Source organism: Seriola lalandi, unplaced genomic scaffold (assembly GCF_002814215.2).
Source record: "Seriola lalandi dorsalis isolate HSWRI2012SDOR001 ecotype SW California unplaced genomic scaffold, Sedor1 jcf7180002054358, whole genome shotgun sequence".
In the NCBI taxonomy this organism is placed as follows: domain Eukaryota; kingdom Metazoa; phylum Chordata; class Actinopteri; order Carangiformes; family Carangidae; genus Seriola; species Seriola lalandi.
Window position 1 is genome coordinate 283025 of NW_019524911.1, and position 17204 is coordinate 300228.

At 43.6% G+C, this 17204-nt stretch overlaps 1 protein-coding gene across 1 annotated transcript in view; it reads right to left on the reverse strand.

Moving 5' to 3' along the window:
- The window catches only part of pik3c2b (phosphatidylinositol-4-phosphate 3-kinase, catalytic subunit type 2 beta), a 40480-nt gene that overhangs the window by 17498 nt on the left and 5778 nt on the right, over positions 1-17204 (reverse strand). The window contains exons 2-13 of the mRNA XM_023408255.2: positions 13225-14184; positions 10729-10829; positions 10385-10545; positions 9887-10007; positions 6514-6625; positions 5071-5150; positions 4906-4969; positions 4614-4760; positions 4482-4515; positions 4119-4314; positions 919-1041; positions 464-631 (exon numbers count right to left, since the gene is read on the reverse strand). Coding sequence (XP_023264023.1) covers positions 464-631; positions 919-1041; positions 4119-4314; positions 4482-4515; positions 4614-4760; positions 4906-4969; positions 5071-5150; positions 6514-6625; positions 9887-10007; positions 10385-10545; positions 10729-10829; positions 13225-14085 — 2168 coding nt within the window. The 5' untranslated portion in view covers positions 14086-14184. The remainder of the gene's footprint in view (positions 1-463; positions 632-918; positions 1042-4118; positions 4315-4481; positions 4516-4613; positions 4761-4905; positions 4970-5070; positions 5151-6513; positions 6626-9886; positions 10008-10384; positions 10546-10728; positions 10830-13224; positions 14185-17204) is intronic.

Below are 17204 nucleotides of genomic sequence, written 5' to 3' on the forward strand. Positions count from 1 at the left end.
GGCAGTCAGCAGACACAATGAACACACTCCCATCAGCATCAGTCCACACTTCCTGCTGCTGTGAAGGAAATGATATCACAAAGGCTCAACTGGGACCTGATGGAGGGAGGATGTGTGTGTACGAGTGTGTGTGTGTGTGTGTGTGTGTGTGTGTGTGATGAAGTGGGTGGGATGGGGCGTTCAACATTTTGGTGAATCCTCTTCTTGTCTTCCTCTCTGAGAATCAGACGTTCAGACTGATACCACTGTCATGTCTGTACAAGGGGAACGGCTAGCTTAGCTTAGCATAAGCATGAGACACAGGGGCAAACGGCTAGCTTAGCTTAGCATAAAGACTGGACACAGGGGGAAACAGCTAGCCTGACTCTGTCCAAGGGAAACAACATCCATAGGTCACATGTGGGTCGGACTATTTGTTAGCCGGGAGCAGTGACTTCCTGGTTGGGAGCATCATGTGACTCACTGTCTGAAGTTGAAGAGCGGCATGGTGACCCAGCCCAGAGCCTCGATGCTGCGACGCTGTTTCCCCTTGTCCTCAGCTCCTCCGGGGGGGGGCAGAGAGCTGGCAAACAGAGTCACGGTCAGCTGAGACTCTCTGGGCAGCTGGTTGATCTGCACCGGGAAACACACCCTGTGGAGGGGTATTTAAAGATCTGGTGAAAATCCAAACGTTATCTCATAGACATCACATGCATCAGGTATGGGAGTGTCCACATACTTTTGGCCATGTAGTGCAGCTGTACCTGTGTTACAATTTTTTATCTATTGGATGCAATTCTGTGTCCACATACTTTTGGCTATTAGTGTGCATTAAAATTAGCTTTACTGAATGTTAGCGCTCTGGTCTCAGGTGAGAGTTCAGTGGGACTCAGGTGAGACTCAGGTGAGCGTTCAGTGAAACTCAGGTGGATTACATACCTCTGGTCCCACACCACCAGGTGGAACAGGTATTTGCTGACCGACTGCTTGCTGGTGTGCTGCGGCGCGCAGAGCTCCTCCCCTCCATGAGTCAGAGAGCAGGATAGGAAGAAACCCTCGTAACTGACCAATCAGAGAGCAGGGACATGATGTCATAAATGAGGTCAGAGATTTATTTTTAAAAAATCAAAGTAACAACAAAACCTGATCAGCTGCTGATTTTCTTCACTCTGATTGGTTTGTTGACCTGCAGCTGTCGCAGCTGACCGACAGGTGTGTTTCTGCTGACCTCACAGACTCCTGCTCATTTTCCATCCAAACATAGTTTTAACATATTTTGCAAAAAATTCAAACGCAGTGTGAAGCTGAACAGACGTCCTGCAGTTTGTACACGACAATAAAACTATTTATTCTTCTACTGCAGCACATTCATCCGACAGCTGCAGTGACTTTGGAGACGGACATTTTACATATAAAACACATACGTTTATAAAATATGATGAATATTAAAGTTTAAACCGGTGGTTAAATATCTGTGACCTCTGACAAGAAGGTCAGTGTGTCATTCAGACCTTCTCTCATGAACAAAAAGGAAAAATGCTCATTACAGTTTCTCAAACTGTGACTCAGCAGATTTTCACACAGAGAAGCTGGAACAAGTGAAGTCTTGGTATCTTTCTTCAAAATAACTTCAAAGAACTGATTGTTAAAATATACGCAGGTTCATTTCCTGTCGATCAACTAATGGATTAATCAACTACTCGTTTCAGCTCTAGCTGTTTTCATTTCCATCACAGAGACATTTCTCCTCTAAACTTCTCACATGGTTTCATTTAAGTCCAGAAAGCAGCGAAGATCAGAGAAAAGTCTAAAAGCTGAATCCAGATCAGTGAATCAGAGCTTTGGTTTTTCTTCTTTGCTCTGCCATGAATCATGTGACGACCCCTCAGATTTATCTGGTGACCCTTTGGAAGGACTGAACGATCTATGATATATAAAGGATCTGAGTACTCTCCCCAAATCTTTGCAGGGTCGGTCAGCTGCAACTTTCATTATCCATTATTCAGCTGATTCTGCTTTCAATTCATCCATTAAGCTACAAAATATTAAAAACAGTAAAAACTTCACTTTGTTTTCTCTTCCCTTCATTTTAGGCTATCAGTTAGTCTGAGTTTGTTGAGCTGCTGCTGTGGCGACAAAGAAAAAGAAAGCAGCAGTTAAAGCTTGTGTTGCTGATGAATATTGAACTCAAAATAAACTGTGGATAAAATCATCTTTAGTGTTGTTTAACAGTAAAATGATCTGCCCTTTATTACATTGAAAAACTGCACACATGAAGAAGTTTTATCCTCCAAGGCTGAACTCATTTCTAACTCCCGTCTTCATACAGTCTCTGTGACTCTGAGCTCAGTGTAAAAAGGAGTGAGGGATGTGAAGAGACAGAAGCTGCAGAGGAAACTGGAAACATCTGAGTGAGTCAAATGAAAAGTATTTTAAACTGGCAGAGTTTAGTTTCACAGTCCATCAGAGGCTCTTTAATCTGGGTGTTGAGTCCAGAAACAGTTAAAGAGCCAACAAACGCGCTGCTGAGGAGGAGCAGCTCCTCCTCCTGTCGGGATCCAGCTGTTACAGTCAGACCAGGCGGCCTCCAGGAGGCGCTACAGACATTTCTGAGATCTGAATATGTCTTCAGGGGCTTCAGGGAAATTTGAGTATTTTCTGAAATGTTGTATTTTCTGTTGGCGAACATTGTGAGGGCGACATGAAACCTGAAGGCAACGCGGCGCCTCTAATCTGAAACAAAAACCTACGTCCTCGTCTGCAAAACAGCTCTCACGACAAGCTTCACCAGGAAGTGCAGAGGCTGTGAGCAGAGTGCGGCCTGCGAGGCGAGACCCAGGGCAAAAACCACTGCAGTCAAATGTTCTGACTGCGGTGGCACAGATGAGTCAGTCAACATGTTTGATTTAGCAACTGCACAGTCAGAGCACACCTTACTGAGATTACAACTTTAATCTGAAACTATAAAAGTGAGGGGAGTGGAGTTACACTCCACGTCAACTATGATTACTCTATGAGGGAGGTTTTCATTCATGGTGAGAGATAAACTATACTGATGTAGCTGGTCAAGAGAAAGTCAGTTCTATTTTTCTATTTTGATAATTACATCATTTTATAAGAAATTGCAAAACATCCTGTTTCAACTTCTCCAGTGTGAGAGGTCCGTGTCGTAGAACGGATTATCAATAGATTAACAGAGAAACGAACGTGCAGATCAATCAGTGTTGACAGTGACTGTTACTCTCTCCGGCCGGCTCTCTCACATGACGCCATGTCTCCGTCATCAGCGCTAGATTCATCAGCTGCAGAGTCAGTTCACAGCTGCTGTGACAGAACATTTTAATCTGTTTCCACACAAATCACCTCAGATTCTGTCTGTGTTTCTGAAATGATCCAATTTCCCTCTCTCTCTCTCTCTCTCTCTCTCTCTCTCACACTCACACTCACACTCACACTCACACTCACACACACACTCACACACACACTCACACACACACTCACACACACACACACACACACACACACACACACACACACACACACACAGATGGTGTGTGCTGCTGACAGCCAGGTGTCAGGCGAAGCGGCCAGTCCTGCCTTCTCTCAGAGGTCAAAGGTCAGGTCTGGTTCCCAGGCAGTCAGCCCTTTGTCAGAGTAAAACCCTACGTGTGTGTGTGTGTGTGTGTGTGTGTGTGTGTTTGTGTGTGTGTGTCAGTGGGGGAGGGGCGGCAGCAAGCAGCTCTCAGTTTGAGCTGCTTTTGTTGCAGGATCACACAGAGTCTCTGTGCTGGTCTGAGAACAGCTGAGTCATCAGTCCGTTTGTTCACACTGAGGCTGTGATGGCCTCTGCGGCCTGTGGGGGGCGCTGGCAGGACCGTCCATACACAAGCTGTGTAACACGTCTGTCCACATGTGTTTAAAGTGATGCTCTGATGTTGTTACAGCAGATTCACTGAGACAAACACAGACGTTTGACAGACGGTTTGACTCATTATTCATTTCAGACGAGTCCGACCTCGTCAGATCTCTGAGGTGACAAAAAGTAAAAGTGACAGAGTTCAAGAGAAGTAGAGGTGAACGGGCTTTTAGATACAGGTGTATGTGCCGACACCTGGTCGCGTGTGTTTGTGTGGTTGTACCTGGCGGCCCAGGTGATGGGGATCCTGTGGGCGGCGTACACGGTGAAGGACAGCACGTTGGTGACGAGGCCGGCCTCTTGCACCGGCGCCGTGCAGCAGTGACTCTGCGGTGTTGTGTGGAAGTTGGCGTTAAACGTGCTGCAGTAAAGCTCCACCAGATCCAAGATGGCTGCCGTCAACTTCTCCACCACTTTCTCTGTGAAACAACAAGATCGTAAAAAGCGTCAGGGGTCAAACACATTTTTTTTCATTTTTGTTTTATAAACTTCTGATGTTCAAACTGATTCAGAGAAGAAGACAGAAGAAATTTTATTTTTATTTATGTTATTTCAGAGAGAAGTTGTGTTTGCTGCTGGTACATACCTCTGTTCTCTCTGACAGCCAGCACTGAAGCATCCTGGGAGGACGGACAGAGAAAAGATGATGAGAGTGAACAAACTGAGACAGTCACCAACTCGTCTGCCTGACGGACACACGACTGTCGGCGTCTCTCACCTTCAGGACCTTGGGCTGCAGGCGACAGGGGCATGCTGGGAGCTGGTTGAGGGCAGAGGTCACATCGGGCGTTTCCACGGCAGCTAACGAACTGCAGAGCGCCTTCACCGATTGGACGAGACGCTCAACGTGCAGCGGCAGCTCCACCTTGAATAAGAAGAAGAAAAAGAAATGTGGTTTGATTTAAAGTGAGGACATTTTTGGAAAACGAGGACAAAGTGGGGACATGTTGAACAGTGAGAACAGTGTGTGTGTGTGTGTGTGTGTGTGTGTGTGTGTGTGTGTGTGTTACCTCTGACAGCAGGAAGCACTCTGCTTCATTATGAAAAGTGTCCAACAGTAGAGTCAGAGCCTCCCTGAAAAACATGGAAATAATAAACATGACACGACACTAAAATAACAGCCGACAGTTTTCCCAGTTCAACCTCTCTATTAATGTACTGGCCCCGCCCCTCACCTGGTGACAGTCTGTTTGATTGGACGCTCCTGCAGCAGGATGCTGTGGTTCATGGTGGACGCCGTCTCATCGTCTTCTTTCTGTCAGAAGATTTTAAAAAATGCCACATTTACAAATCTGCATTTCTGTCTTTGACTGGTTTTCACTGTATTGAGAAACTTTCTGTCCTGCACCAGACTCCTGTTTAAAAATCAACAACTCTCACTTCTAATGATCAAAACCAGATTATTGAACCGGCTCTGCTGTTGGCTGGTCTTCGGTGCCAGGTCATGTCATCAGCTACAGAGGACAGATGGTGACATCATCTGGTACCAAAGACGAGCCAAGAGCAGAAAGGCCTCCTCAGTACCCGCTTTTCACCTGCAGGTGTCAGACTTCACATACCTCAGACTGAAGAAACAAGAACTTGTCAAAATGCTGTTTTGTTTGTTCTATGGGACTTTGACACCAGAGAACACTTTCGCTTCCCTTCTTCCAAAAAACAGACTGCGATATTTTCTTTTAACCTGAACCCACCATCTTACAAAACCTCTGACAAACCTTTACCACAGAGCTGGAGACCAGGAAACATGACTGAAAGACAAACATATCTGATCCTTCAGTGGGTAGAACTTGTGTGTTGTGTTTGAACTAATGAGACCTGATAACAACACCGATGGGATGTGTGTATGTACGTCTGTGCACGGTGTATATTCAGGCTTCCTGTTTGTGTTAAACCATGTTTCTGTTTGTGTGTTAACGGGAAACTGTGTAGGTTTAGAGCTGAGGCATGTTCATCATAACTGATGTTCGCCCCCTCGAACGAACTCCACATCCACAGGGAGACTGTGATTGGTCAGTTTGGCGGTGACGAACCTACAGAGGATCTACAGCTGAATCTGCAGCTCCACTCGACTTTACAGAGCTTTATAAAGAGTTTCAGCTCATTGTTTATCCGTCCGAACAACAACTTTACTGTTCTGGTCAGCAGATGTTTTCAGAGAAGCAGCTGTAAAAAGCCACTGTCCACTACCTGCTCAGCAGCAAACAGCAGACACATGCGGTTAGAGAGCAGCTGGTGAACATAGTGGAGAATTTAGCAGAGCCAGATATTTCCCTCAGGAGCTGATGGAGACCAAAAACAGAGCTAAAAGGGAATAAAGGGAATGTGGACACAAACACCACTCCACATGAATCATTGCGCTGTTCTGTAACTACCGAGTATGGAAATAAGAAACTGTTTGACAACAAGTTCAACGTATCACCTTAAAAGTGCAGCGTTCACTACTTGTCTCAGCTGAAAACAAAAACATCAGCTGTAGATTTACTGTATTATTGTTGAATTGTGCACATCCTCGGACTGTGCGCAATTCAACAATAATACACTAAATCTAGGATGCTAAGGTGTGTGTGTGTGTGTGTGTGTGTGTGTGTGTGTGTGTGTGTGTGTGTGTGTGTGCAGACCGTGCGGGACAGCTCTGTTTTGATGTCTGATCTCTTGGTGAGAAAAAGTCGGACGTCCCAGTCGAACTTCAGACACTGCTGAACAAACTCCAAACCGGCCAGAGTCTGAGAGCTGAGAGAGACAGAGACAGAGACAGAGACAGAGACAGAGACAGAGAAAGAGACAGAAACAGAGACAGAGACAGAAAAACAGAGACAGAGAAAGAGACAGAGAAAGAGAAAGAGAAAGAAAAACAGAGACAGAGACAGAGACAGAGACAGAGAAAGAGACAGAGACAGAAAAACAGAGACAGAGAAAGAGACAGAGACAGAGACAGAGACAGAGACAGAGAAAGAGACAGAGAAAGAGACAGAGACAGAGACAGAGACAGAGACAGAGACAGAGACAGAGAAAGATACAGAGACAGAGACAGAGAGATTTGGAGTCAATATTGTGATTATTGTATACAACAAGCAACACACATGTCTTCTGCTCTGCAGATTCACAGCTCTGTGGTGTGTGAAAACACCTTCAGTAAAAGTTTCAAACAATCCCTGAAGCTCCTTCTGAAAAAAGCAGAACTGAACAACTGATAGAAGTTACAAGTCAGTAAACAAGGAGGTCTCGTAAACACGTGTTTATTAGCACGTCTCAACAAGTCTTTTCTCTGGTTTTTAAGGGGAGGTTTATTCTGGATGGACATCACAGACGATGACATCCTGGTGGAAGTCACACTGAATCATATCAAAATGCGTTTCATGCCTGTGTGTTCACATCTGATTCAGTTAGGACTATGAGGAGGAGGATTTTAGTTTTTGTCCTTCGGGGGCCGCCGTAGTTGACAGACAAAGACAGTGTTGGACAAGTGTTGGACAGACAGACATCAGCAGCGCAAACAGAGCCGCTCGTTGCTGTAGGAATCAGATAATAAACAGTTTTCACAGGTATTGTTTCAGTGCAGGAAGTTCAGTCGTCCTCTCACAGCTACAGGTTATCAGACTGAAACACACTTCCACAGGACACACACACACACACACACACACACGCACACACACACACACGCACACACACACACACACACACACACACAATCTACAGTACAGCAGCTCTTCTCTGGGGATTCATTTATTAATATCAGACGTGGGTAGAGCTGCAGCTGGTGTGTGTAGATCTGTGCTCGTCTTAAATCTTTGTGAGGACGTGCTGTCTGGTGCTCTCACCTTCACATGACTGCTTCACGGTTCGGACTCGGTTTTAAGTTTCGCATTAGAATCAGGTTTAGGTTTTGGCCTTAGAGGTTCGGGAATCCATCATGTCACTGAGGGTCCTCACAAGTGGAGAAAGACAAATATGTGTGTGGGTGTTGTATGAGCCGTAGTGTTGCTGGTTTAGCAGCAGCCACAGCTCAGCTGCACTCTGTTATTATGAGCCTGCACCACAGACCACAGATCAGTGTTACTGTTGTTTTACTACTCTGGTGTTTTCCGCCTTGACCAGCTGATGGGTGGGACACGTCTTCCTCACTTCTACAGTTTCCCTCCGATTTACTCACTGAAATGTCTCTAAATACAATCTCCTGACTGTCAGGTAATACAAATTATAATGAGCATCTGAGTCTCCACTCAACTCTCTGACAGGCAGAAGAACCTGCAGCCTGCAGGCAAGAATCAGGGCTGAGAAAATTACTGCCAACTCATCGGTAGAAAAAAAACACATTTAATCTATATTTTCAGTCTCCTAAAAAGATTATTCATTTTAAAAATCAATCAAATAAATATTAGATGACACTGTACAGTGTTGTTTTTAAGAGAAGAAACAACAATATTATATTATGTACAAAATCTATTTGTATGCAATATTTATCAAACATGCAAGATGAAGTCTCCATCATAAACAAATAAAAGTGATTTTAAACCAGGTTATTAATCTAATCTAAAATAAAATAAAATAAAATAAAATAATATAACATAATTTACATTTTCTTTCTGGCTTTTGTGCAGATTGTCCAAAATATAAAAGTTTGTTTCTGTTTTTTGTTTTTGTTTTTTTGCATTTGACATTAAAGGAAACTGCCCCAAAATGTTAAAAGGTTGATCTGATCTGATTCCTGTTGCATTCTTAGATGGTTTTTTGTCTGTACAGGCGTCGCCACGTGGACAGAGGGGAGTGTCGGCGGTGAAAGAATATAAGAGCTATGTTGATGAGACGTTGAAAGTCCGATGTGATAAAAGTTTATATTAATGAATTTTGTCACTGTTGTTATTATTATTATTGTTGTCTTACTTTTATTCAGCCGACGATCATGCAGTTTTTGAACTGCAGCGCCCATAATGCTTTGGAGGAAGTTCACCACTCTTTAGACATTTAGTTTAATTTTACTCGACTTTTATTGGATAAAAAAATGCAAATTTTAGGCGAACAACTCAAAAAACGTCATTAATTCTTTAATTTTAAAAGTTTACCACGTTGTAAGTGTCTATAGTGTCGTGACAAGTGTCCAGCAGCAGCTCCACAGGAACAACTGACAGTGCAGTTTGGTTATTAAACTAATAGGTTGTGAAACTGGCTTCTTGAAATGAAGAAAATGTGCCATTCAAGCAAGAAAAATAAAAAGAGACAACCCACAGATACAGACGGGGGGGTTTCCATCTGAGCCGCAGACAGAGCTGAGTTTTACTCTGAGTCACAGACATGATGAGAGGCGACAACAACAACTGACTGACAAAACATGTCATCCATACCTATCAATCAAGTGATGAAGGCTCCGTTATATATTTAAATATTTTATCTAACAGTAGGAAGACTAGAAATGAAAACAAAGGAGGAGGAATTGCTAAAAAAAAATAAAAATCTTTGAAGCATTGGACTGAAACACCATATGTTTATGTCTTTGTGTGCAAAACAGCTGCATGAAAATAATAAAATATCTGCACCATCTGCAAGGCTGTCAGCATTATGGACATTGACTCATACAGATGTGGACTGTGAGAAGCAGATGATTCAAACTAAGTGAAGTAGAGAAATTCAGAAATCCAGTTTCATAACTGGTTTCAGCACAGACAGAAGAATCTGATTAAAACTAAATAACGTCCTCTGTTTGTGTTTTCAGGCCCAGAAATCTACAAACAGCTGCTATCAGCTCTTTTTTTGTTTGTTTAGCTCAGTGATGTGATCGATCGGTTCAGATAATCAGAGTAGATGCCACCTGGAGGTTTGTACGTCCCAGTTTAACACAACTACTGCAGCTGCGATCTCCTACATTACTGTCTGACTGAAAGTAACCTTCATCTGCATGTTATAAGAGTTGATCTTCTGAAGCTGCGGGAATGACGACGCTGCTCTGTTCAGACCTGGCTCAGGGACTCTGAAGGTTTGAGGTTTAAAGGGTCTTACTTGTTGAAGAACTCGTCGTGTCCGCAGACCTTCAGCAGGTAATCGTCCACGTTCAGGTGATCCAGATCGTCCTGAGCGTAACACAGAGTCTGATAGATCAGCAGATCTACCGTGGACGAGCCTGAAAGAAACAGACAGAGAGAGTTTATTATCACAGATCGGATGTTGCATTATGACTCTGTTCTTCTAAAATTATGATTTTTTTTCCAAAATGTACAATTTTATTCAAGAAATACTGACAATGTTCTTGCAAATTCATGATTCTATTCTTATAATAGTTTTATTTTCTCAACATATTTTGACTTTCTGCCCCGTCATTGCTCCAAGCACATACACTACCACTTATTTAGACTCTTATTTTGACAGTGAGCAGCAGCACTGTGGTGAGTAACTGGAAGTGTAAGTTCATTTTTGTCTTCAGTCCAATAAAGAACTTTAATATCAGTGAAAACGTCGGACTGTGACACGCCCCACAGTCCGATCCTCCCAGTGTCTTACCATCACAGGTAAAGGTGAGTGGTTCTCTGAAGTGTTCACTGATGACTGTGACCTTTACGCTGACCCCCAGACCCTGATGAAGCTCCTCATGACCGACTGAAGGCGACCAAACGAAGCCGGCGTTCTTCGACTGGTCGCTGGACGGGTACGCCGAACGTAAACTGAGAACACAGAGAGAGAGAGAGAGAGAGAGAGAGATTTACTGAGACCAATGCAGAGTTACTGTCAGATGTGTGTGTGTGTGTGTGTATGTGTGTATGTTTGTGTGTGTGTGTGTGTGTGTGTGTGTGTGTGTGTGTGTGTGTATGTGTGTATGCGTGTGTGTGTGTGTGTGTGTTACTCACACGTCCAGCATGTGACAGAAAGCTGCCACCTCCTCGTCTCGCTCCTCCGACACCTGGAACAGTTCATATCCAAATCCATTCATCCTGGAGCGCAGAGACACCTGTCAATCACACACACAGAGCCGACCAATCAGAGGACAGTGACAGTTGCTTTCAGCAGATCCAGTATAAGTACAGAATGCAGGTTTTTGCTGAAGTGCTGATGTTTGCTTATTTTAAAATGAAATAGAGACAAAAAAAAGCTGCACATCCTTATTATTATTTGGACAGCACAAGTGTGTGTTGGCGACAAAGATCTGTGAAACCGTCGCCATGGTTACACGTGTGTGAGTTTTTTCCGCAGGTTCACCGGAGCAGAAACAGGTAGAAAAACATGGACGCTGCTTTAATTCGATGTTTCACCTGCGAAAGGAAATTTTTTTATCCGTGTCATGTCACTGTTCAGGACCGACAGACACAGACAACGTCAGTGAGGAAACGTGAGGCAGCAGCAGGAGGCAGATGAGCTCTGAGCAGCTTATCACTGAAGCACAGGAATTATGAAAACAATACATCAGTGTAGCTGTGAGCTTTTCTGCCAGAGAAACACTTTAATATGAGTAAACTAGATGTTTTGTAGCTGTATTTGAATATGAAAAACCCTTTTTTTGCTTCTAACTTTCTCTGTCAGTGCAGCCGATCTCGTCATTAACCTGGAGCGATGCAGATTTTGTCATGAAATAATGAATTTATCTGCAGCTCAGCAGTTTGGGACTGTCTGCTGCTCTTCATTATATTTATAAAGCCAGAGGAGGAGGACATGGAAACAGTCTACATCCCTCCATCACAGTTCATCTCTCCCTCTGACTACAAACATGAATAACTAGACTTGCTGTTACGTATGAAGACAAAATCAAAAACAAATGAAATGCATCATCAAAAATTTGTTTTAACTCAATTACAAAAAGAGATGATTTATAAATTCGCAGTGAAATTCAGAGGCTTCAGAGACGCGAGCTGCTCCGCCAAACATAGACCCAGAGTGCAAAGATAGCAGATGAGGAAAAACAGCCTCGAGTGTGACAGATGCTGCTGGATCATCTCCACGATGCCACGCAGCCACTTCCTGTTTACACTGGCCATAAACGAGAATATATTCATACGTGTTGTTCGGTTCACCCTGGAGGTTGAATGTCGCTCCACAGCAGAACAGTTATGTTGGGCACAGTCGTTTCTGTGATGTGCATTTACTCGATTTCGTGAACGTATGCATTAGGATTGGGGCAATAATAATAGTAAAAAAGCGTTTTCAAAGCTGTGTGACATTGAGTCTCCTGCCTGTCGACCAGTGTTGTGGGTGCCGTTAATCTCACCATCATGGTTTTAGATTATAGCTGGTTAAACCGGTCTGACTGCTGCTGACACAAGGCTAATCACTGTCAAACTGTGGACGTGATAAGTTTCAACAATCAACCATGAAATGTGAGGAAATGATTTCATAGTGTTTACTTTAAACAAATAAGGACAAATACACGTAAATGTAACACAGCTGGAAACTGAACCTCAGTTCTCTGACTGCAGACTAAAGTCACGAGGTGTTAATTATCAAAAACTGAAGCTGATTTGTTCGTCATGACTTCTTCTTGGATCGGATCCTGATTCAAATCAGAATCATAGATCGTCTTTGCTGTTGACAAAGTTGCTGTCTGACATATTTGCGTGCAATGACATATTTGTCTTATTTAGTTTAGTTTAGATTTAAATTGAAAATAGTTTTAAAAATATAGCATCTATATATATATATATATATATATATAAAAAATCTGTTTTTCTTTTCTTTCTTTCTTTTAAACCTGATTATATTACTAAAAGTATCTAAAATGGATCTTTTTATTATCAGTATTCAGATATTAGATTGGTGCCAAAATGAAAAAAAAACTAAACAAAAGAATTCCAGAAATAATAATAAAATATTTAACATATAATAGAATATAATCATTTAGAAGCAGCCCTGACAACAACATACTTGTCTTTAAACTGATGAGCGACTGCACTGAAATCAGTTGATACAAACAATGTAAATCAGGCAGCAGTCTTTATGCTAAGTTAGGCTATAGCAACTCCTCGACCCCTCTCTCTCTCTCTCTCTCTCTCTCTCTCTCTCTCTCTCTCTCTCTCTCTCTCTCTCTCTCTCTCTCTCTCTCTCGCTCTCTGTCTCTCTCTCTCTCTGACACAGACATGAAACTGACATCCATCTGATTTAAAGTAAATCCTTTTGCCGGTGATTCATGTTTTAGAGACAATAGAGATCTACACATCTGACTAACTGAAATTAGTTTTTCTATTTTTTGACTTGTTATTTTATGACAGATCTTGTGTCTGACCAACCGTCTAGATCCCAAAGATATTCACTGTCACGTCAGAGAAAGAAATGATTTAATGATCAAAACAAATACTTTTTTCTGTCGATCAACTTATTGTTGCAACTCCAGTAAACGCAGCACCACAGGTTCTTACCGGGTCTGCAGACACCCGCCGCTGGTTCTTGTTGCTCTTGGGAACAGGTACATACGTCCTGGGCGGCACCTGAGGGGGGAGGGTCTTACTTCGAGCCACAGGCTTCCCTGATTGGTCCCCGTTGGCCCTCCGGCCTCGAGGCCCCCCCTGCCTGCTCCCGTTGAGTCTGGACAAAGAGTCGTTGATGTTGTCGTAGTTCAGCTCTCCAGAGGTCACTTTGGGCTGATCCACTTCGGGCGTGAACAGGTTCACGTCTCGGGGAGCGGTGGACCCTCGAGGGGGCAGGAAGGGGTTCTCTGACCCTGACGATGGAGGGATAGGGTTTCTTGGTGGGATGGCGGGAGGGACGTCATCTGGAAGAGAGGGGAATCCTTTGGAAAGAAACCCTGATCCAGATCCAAGTGAGTCCCCGAGGCTGGAACCTGAATAGTCTCTGAACTTGCTGACCTCTGGACTGTCCAGGATGTACAGGGACTCCTTGACGTAGCCTCCCTGAGGAGGGAGCGCCCTGGCTGGGATGGAATGTGGAGACTGGGACCCTCCTGGCTGGTTCAGTGAGGAATCGGATCCAGAGAGGCCCCTCAGCAGGCTTCCCTCAGTGGAGGCAGGAATGGGCTGGCTGGGGCTGGGTCGGGGGCGTTCGATGGAGGGATTTGGGGTCTTGGAGCGGGTCTGAGTGGGAGCTCTAGATCCGGCCTGGCTGATTCCCGGACTGCTCTTGTCCTGTTTGAGTCTGGAGAGGGCGTCGTACTCCATCTGCAGGGCCTCAGCCAGGACCAGCTCCTTCTGACTGAGACCCAGAGCCTCCAGACAGCCCCAGCCTGCCTCGCTGCTCTCCTTCTGGGTCTGAGCCGCTGACATGCCGCCTCCTCAGCAGAGATGGAGCAGGGGGAAGGGAAGAGGTCGGCTGAACTGCTGCTAGAAGAAGCAGCGAGGTCACATGGAGCTACTGAAGATCAGCTGAGGACAGAGAGGAGAGACGGTAAGAGGAGGCGAACGATAAAAACAAATCATCCATCAGTATGTGACCTTTTTCAGAGCTGTAAATTACAACTGGCATATTACTTCTTCTCTGGAGCAATACATGTCGCCGTGACACAACCACAACACAAACAAAATGTGACCCACATCATATTAAATTGTATATTTACTAAAGTTTAACAGAACATGATGGATGAAATAAAAACTCAACCATTTCACATCCCATGATCATGATGATGGAGTCACAGAGAACCAGCAGAGTGCAGCACGTTAATGGACTTCAGGATTCATAAAACTTTTATTGCAATATGGAGATTTGAATTTGAAGCCCTTCGCCTCTTCATCAAACCAAGTCAGATGCAGTGAGGTACAGTCCTACAGCCTCCTCATCCTCAGTGTTACTGACAGCAGCAGTGTCTGTTAAACTGAGACATCTTTGTTGTCGTCCCAGTTTAAACTTTACCCAAACTCCCACAGAAGCACAGCAGAGACCTGGGAGACTGGATCAGGATCTGACCCACAAACCCTGAGTGTGTCTGCTGAGTGTGAAGGAAGGAAGGAAACACACAAACACAATAAGGAGGAAGCGATGAAACGAAGAGGAAATTAAACTGTGAGGGTGTTAAAAAAAAGCAGCAGGGAAACACCATCGGTTTAATACTGAACAACCGTCTGTCGGGTTATTAAGAAACATTTCATATGAAATAAAGGAAACTGCTGGTTCAGCTCAAGCTGGTCCTGAAGCCAACACATCTGACCAGTGTGATAATAACGTAAACGGGAAGATATCAACATCAGACAATAAGAATGAGCAGGCCTGCAACTAACGATAATATTCATTATCAATTAATCTGATTAGCTGTCTGCAAAAATGTCAGAAAATACTGGAAACCGCTCCCTGACAACTTCCTCTGTCTTTGACAACGGGCAAATAAAGCTGCAACTACTGATCATGATCAATGTGCCATTTACTCTCTGTTAATATTTGTCTTCTGATGATGATGTCGTGACTACCATCATGTTAATAAACCCTCTTTGAATTTGAATTTAATATTTTTCTCAGTAAAACACCATAAAGTATAAAATGTTTGTCACAGACCACAAAGGGCCGTTTGATGTTGCCACACAACCCTACGTCAAATACCCCGAACTGTCACTTTAAGACTGAACCACAACAGACTTGAGACTTGACTCATTATCTCTGATATGAGCTCAGTGAATAATTATGTTCTCATCAGGGGCGGAGAAACATCTCAGACATTCAGACCCTCAAGACGATGAAATGTCACGTCTTGATTGGATCAATGTGACTGATAATCAGCATCTTTAGGCCCCGCCTCCCACAGAGTTCAGTTATTTATAATAAAACACGCTGAAACACGTAAAATGTCCTTCGTGTGAGGAATTCAGACAGGGCAGCGTAATCAGCCCATCAGACAGCAGTCTGCTGCTTTTTAAGCCCCCGGAGGGTCACAATTGACACACAGAGGGATGTTGTTGGGGGTGGGGAGGGACAGAGCAGAGGCTGCTGGGAGGAGAGGACCCCCCCCCCCCCCCCCCAAGAGACAGATAAACCCTGATAGACACACCACAAACCAGCTGTGTCCCAGTTTAACACATGCTAACACACATCAGATCCCAGTGTGGACAGAGTACTGGTCTGACTGGTTTGGATGTACTGGACCAACAGGAAAAGATGCAGGATGTCAGCTGACAGTCACACTGTAAGAACGCTGCAAATAATGATTATTTATATCACCCAATTTATTGATTTGATTTAGAGATGAGTCAAACAGTCGATCAACAAACTATTTTAACAATTTATTCATAGTTTCAGTTGTTTTTCAAGCAAAAATGCTGAAAATCCTCAAAGTCCTGCTTCTCAAATGTGAGAATTTTCCATTTTCTCTGTTTTCTATCACTGATGCAATTTTTCACAATTTTTTAACCCAAACGATTCATAAGTTATTTGAAATAGTAATCTGCAGACGCAACCAATAATGAAAATAATCGTTAGTTGCAGCCCTATGATGTGATTTAACTTCAGTGTGATGTCTTCAGATGTCATTTCGTCTGACCTGCAGTCTGAAACCCAAAAATATTCAGTTTTGAACTATTTAGGAAACAATTATCAAAATAGCTGCTGATTATTATTTGTGGATCAAACATTCACCTAATCAACTCATTGTTTCAAGTCTACTTTTATTACAAGAGTTTTAAGACGAAAGAGTGCAGATGTGATATTGATTAAAAACAAATTGCTCAGCGTTACTTCCAGGATATAACAGGATGTGGTATCAATAATGAATGGCTACACTGCAAACAGGAGCTGATCACGGCTGGTTGTGCAGATTGGTGGTGATGGAGGGCGTAGATTCAAACTAAAGTTTGTATTTAATAACTATTTGTAATTCAGCATAACCTGGAGTCTGGAGTCTCTGCTGATATCTGTCCGTATGAAACAGTAAAACATACTGCCCAGTCCTACATCCACATTAAGCCAGTCAGGTACACGACTGCTCAAAAGTTTTACAAGTTTTACTAAATTTTTCCAGTTTTTATTGAAATTTCAGCAGCTCAAGTGCAGTGTGAACATCTTTTCCTGTCAGTTTCAGCCTCTGTCCAGATTAAAACAGTGTTTGTCTCCTCAAAAAATTGAACTTTACTGTGGAAAATAATCTCTGGCCTCGACACAGCCGACAACACAGAAGCAACGGGGGACACAGTCTTAACAAAAAAAACTGTCAAATATAGTAACAACTAACTTTGTCCTGACTGTAAATGTTGAAGCGCAGCCGAGCATTTCAGACATTACAGTGAGACGTCCGACCATCTCATCAGAACGAGAAGAGAGCCGGGTCTGTCTAAAAAAAACAACCCCCCACAACCCCCCACCACGGAGACTATACCCTTTCAATCAGAGGGCGGAGGAGAGAACAAAGAGCTGATGTCAGTGTGTCACGTGGTCGAGGTCGGACTTTCACTCATGAAACCCCCCC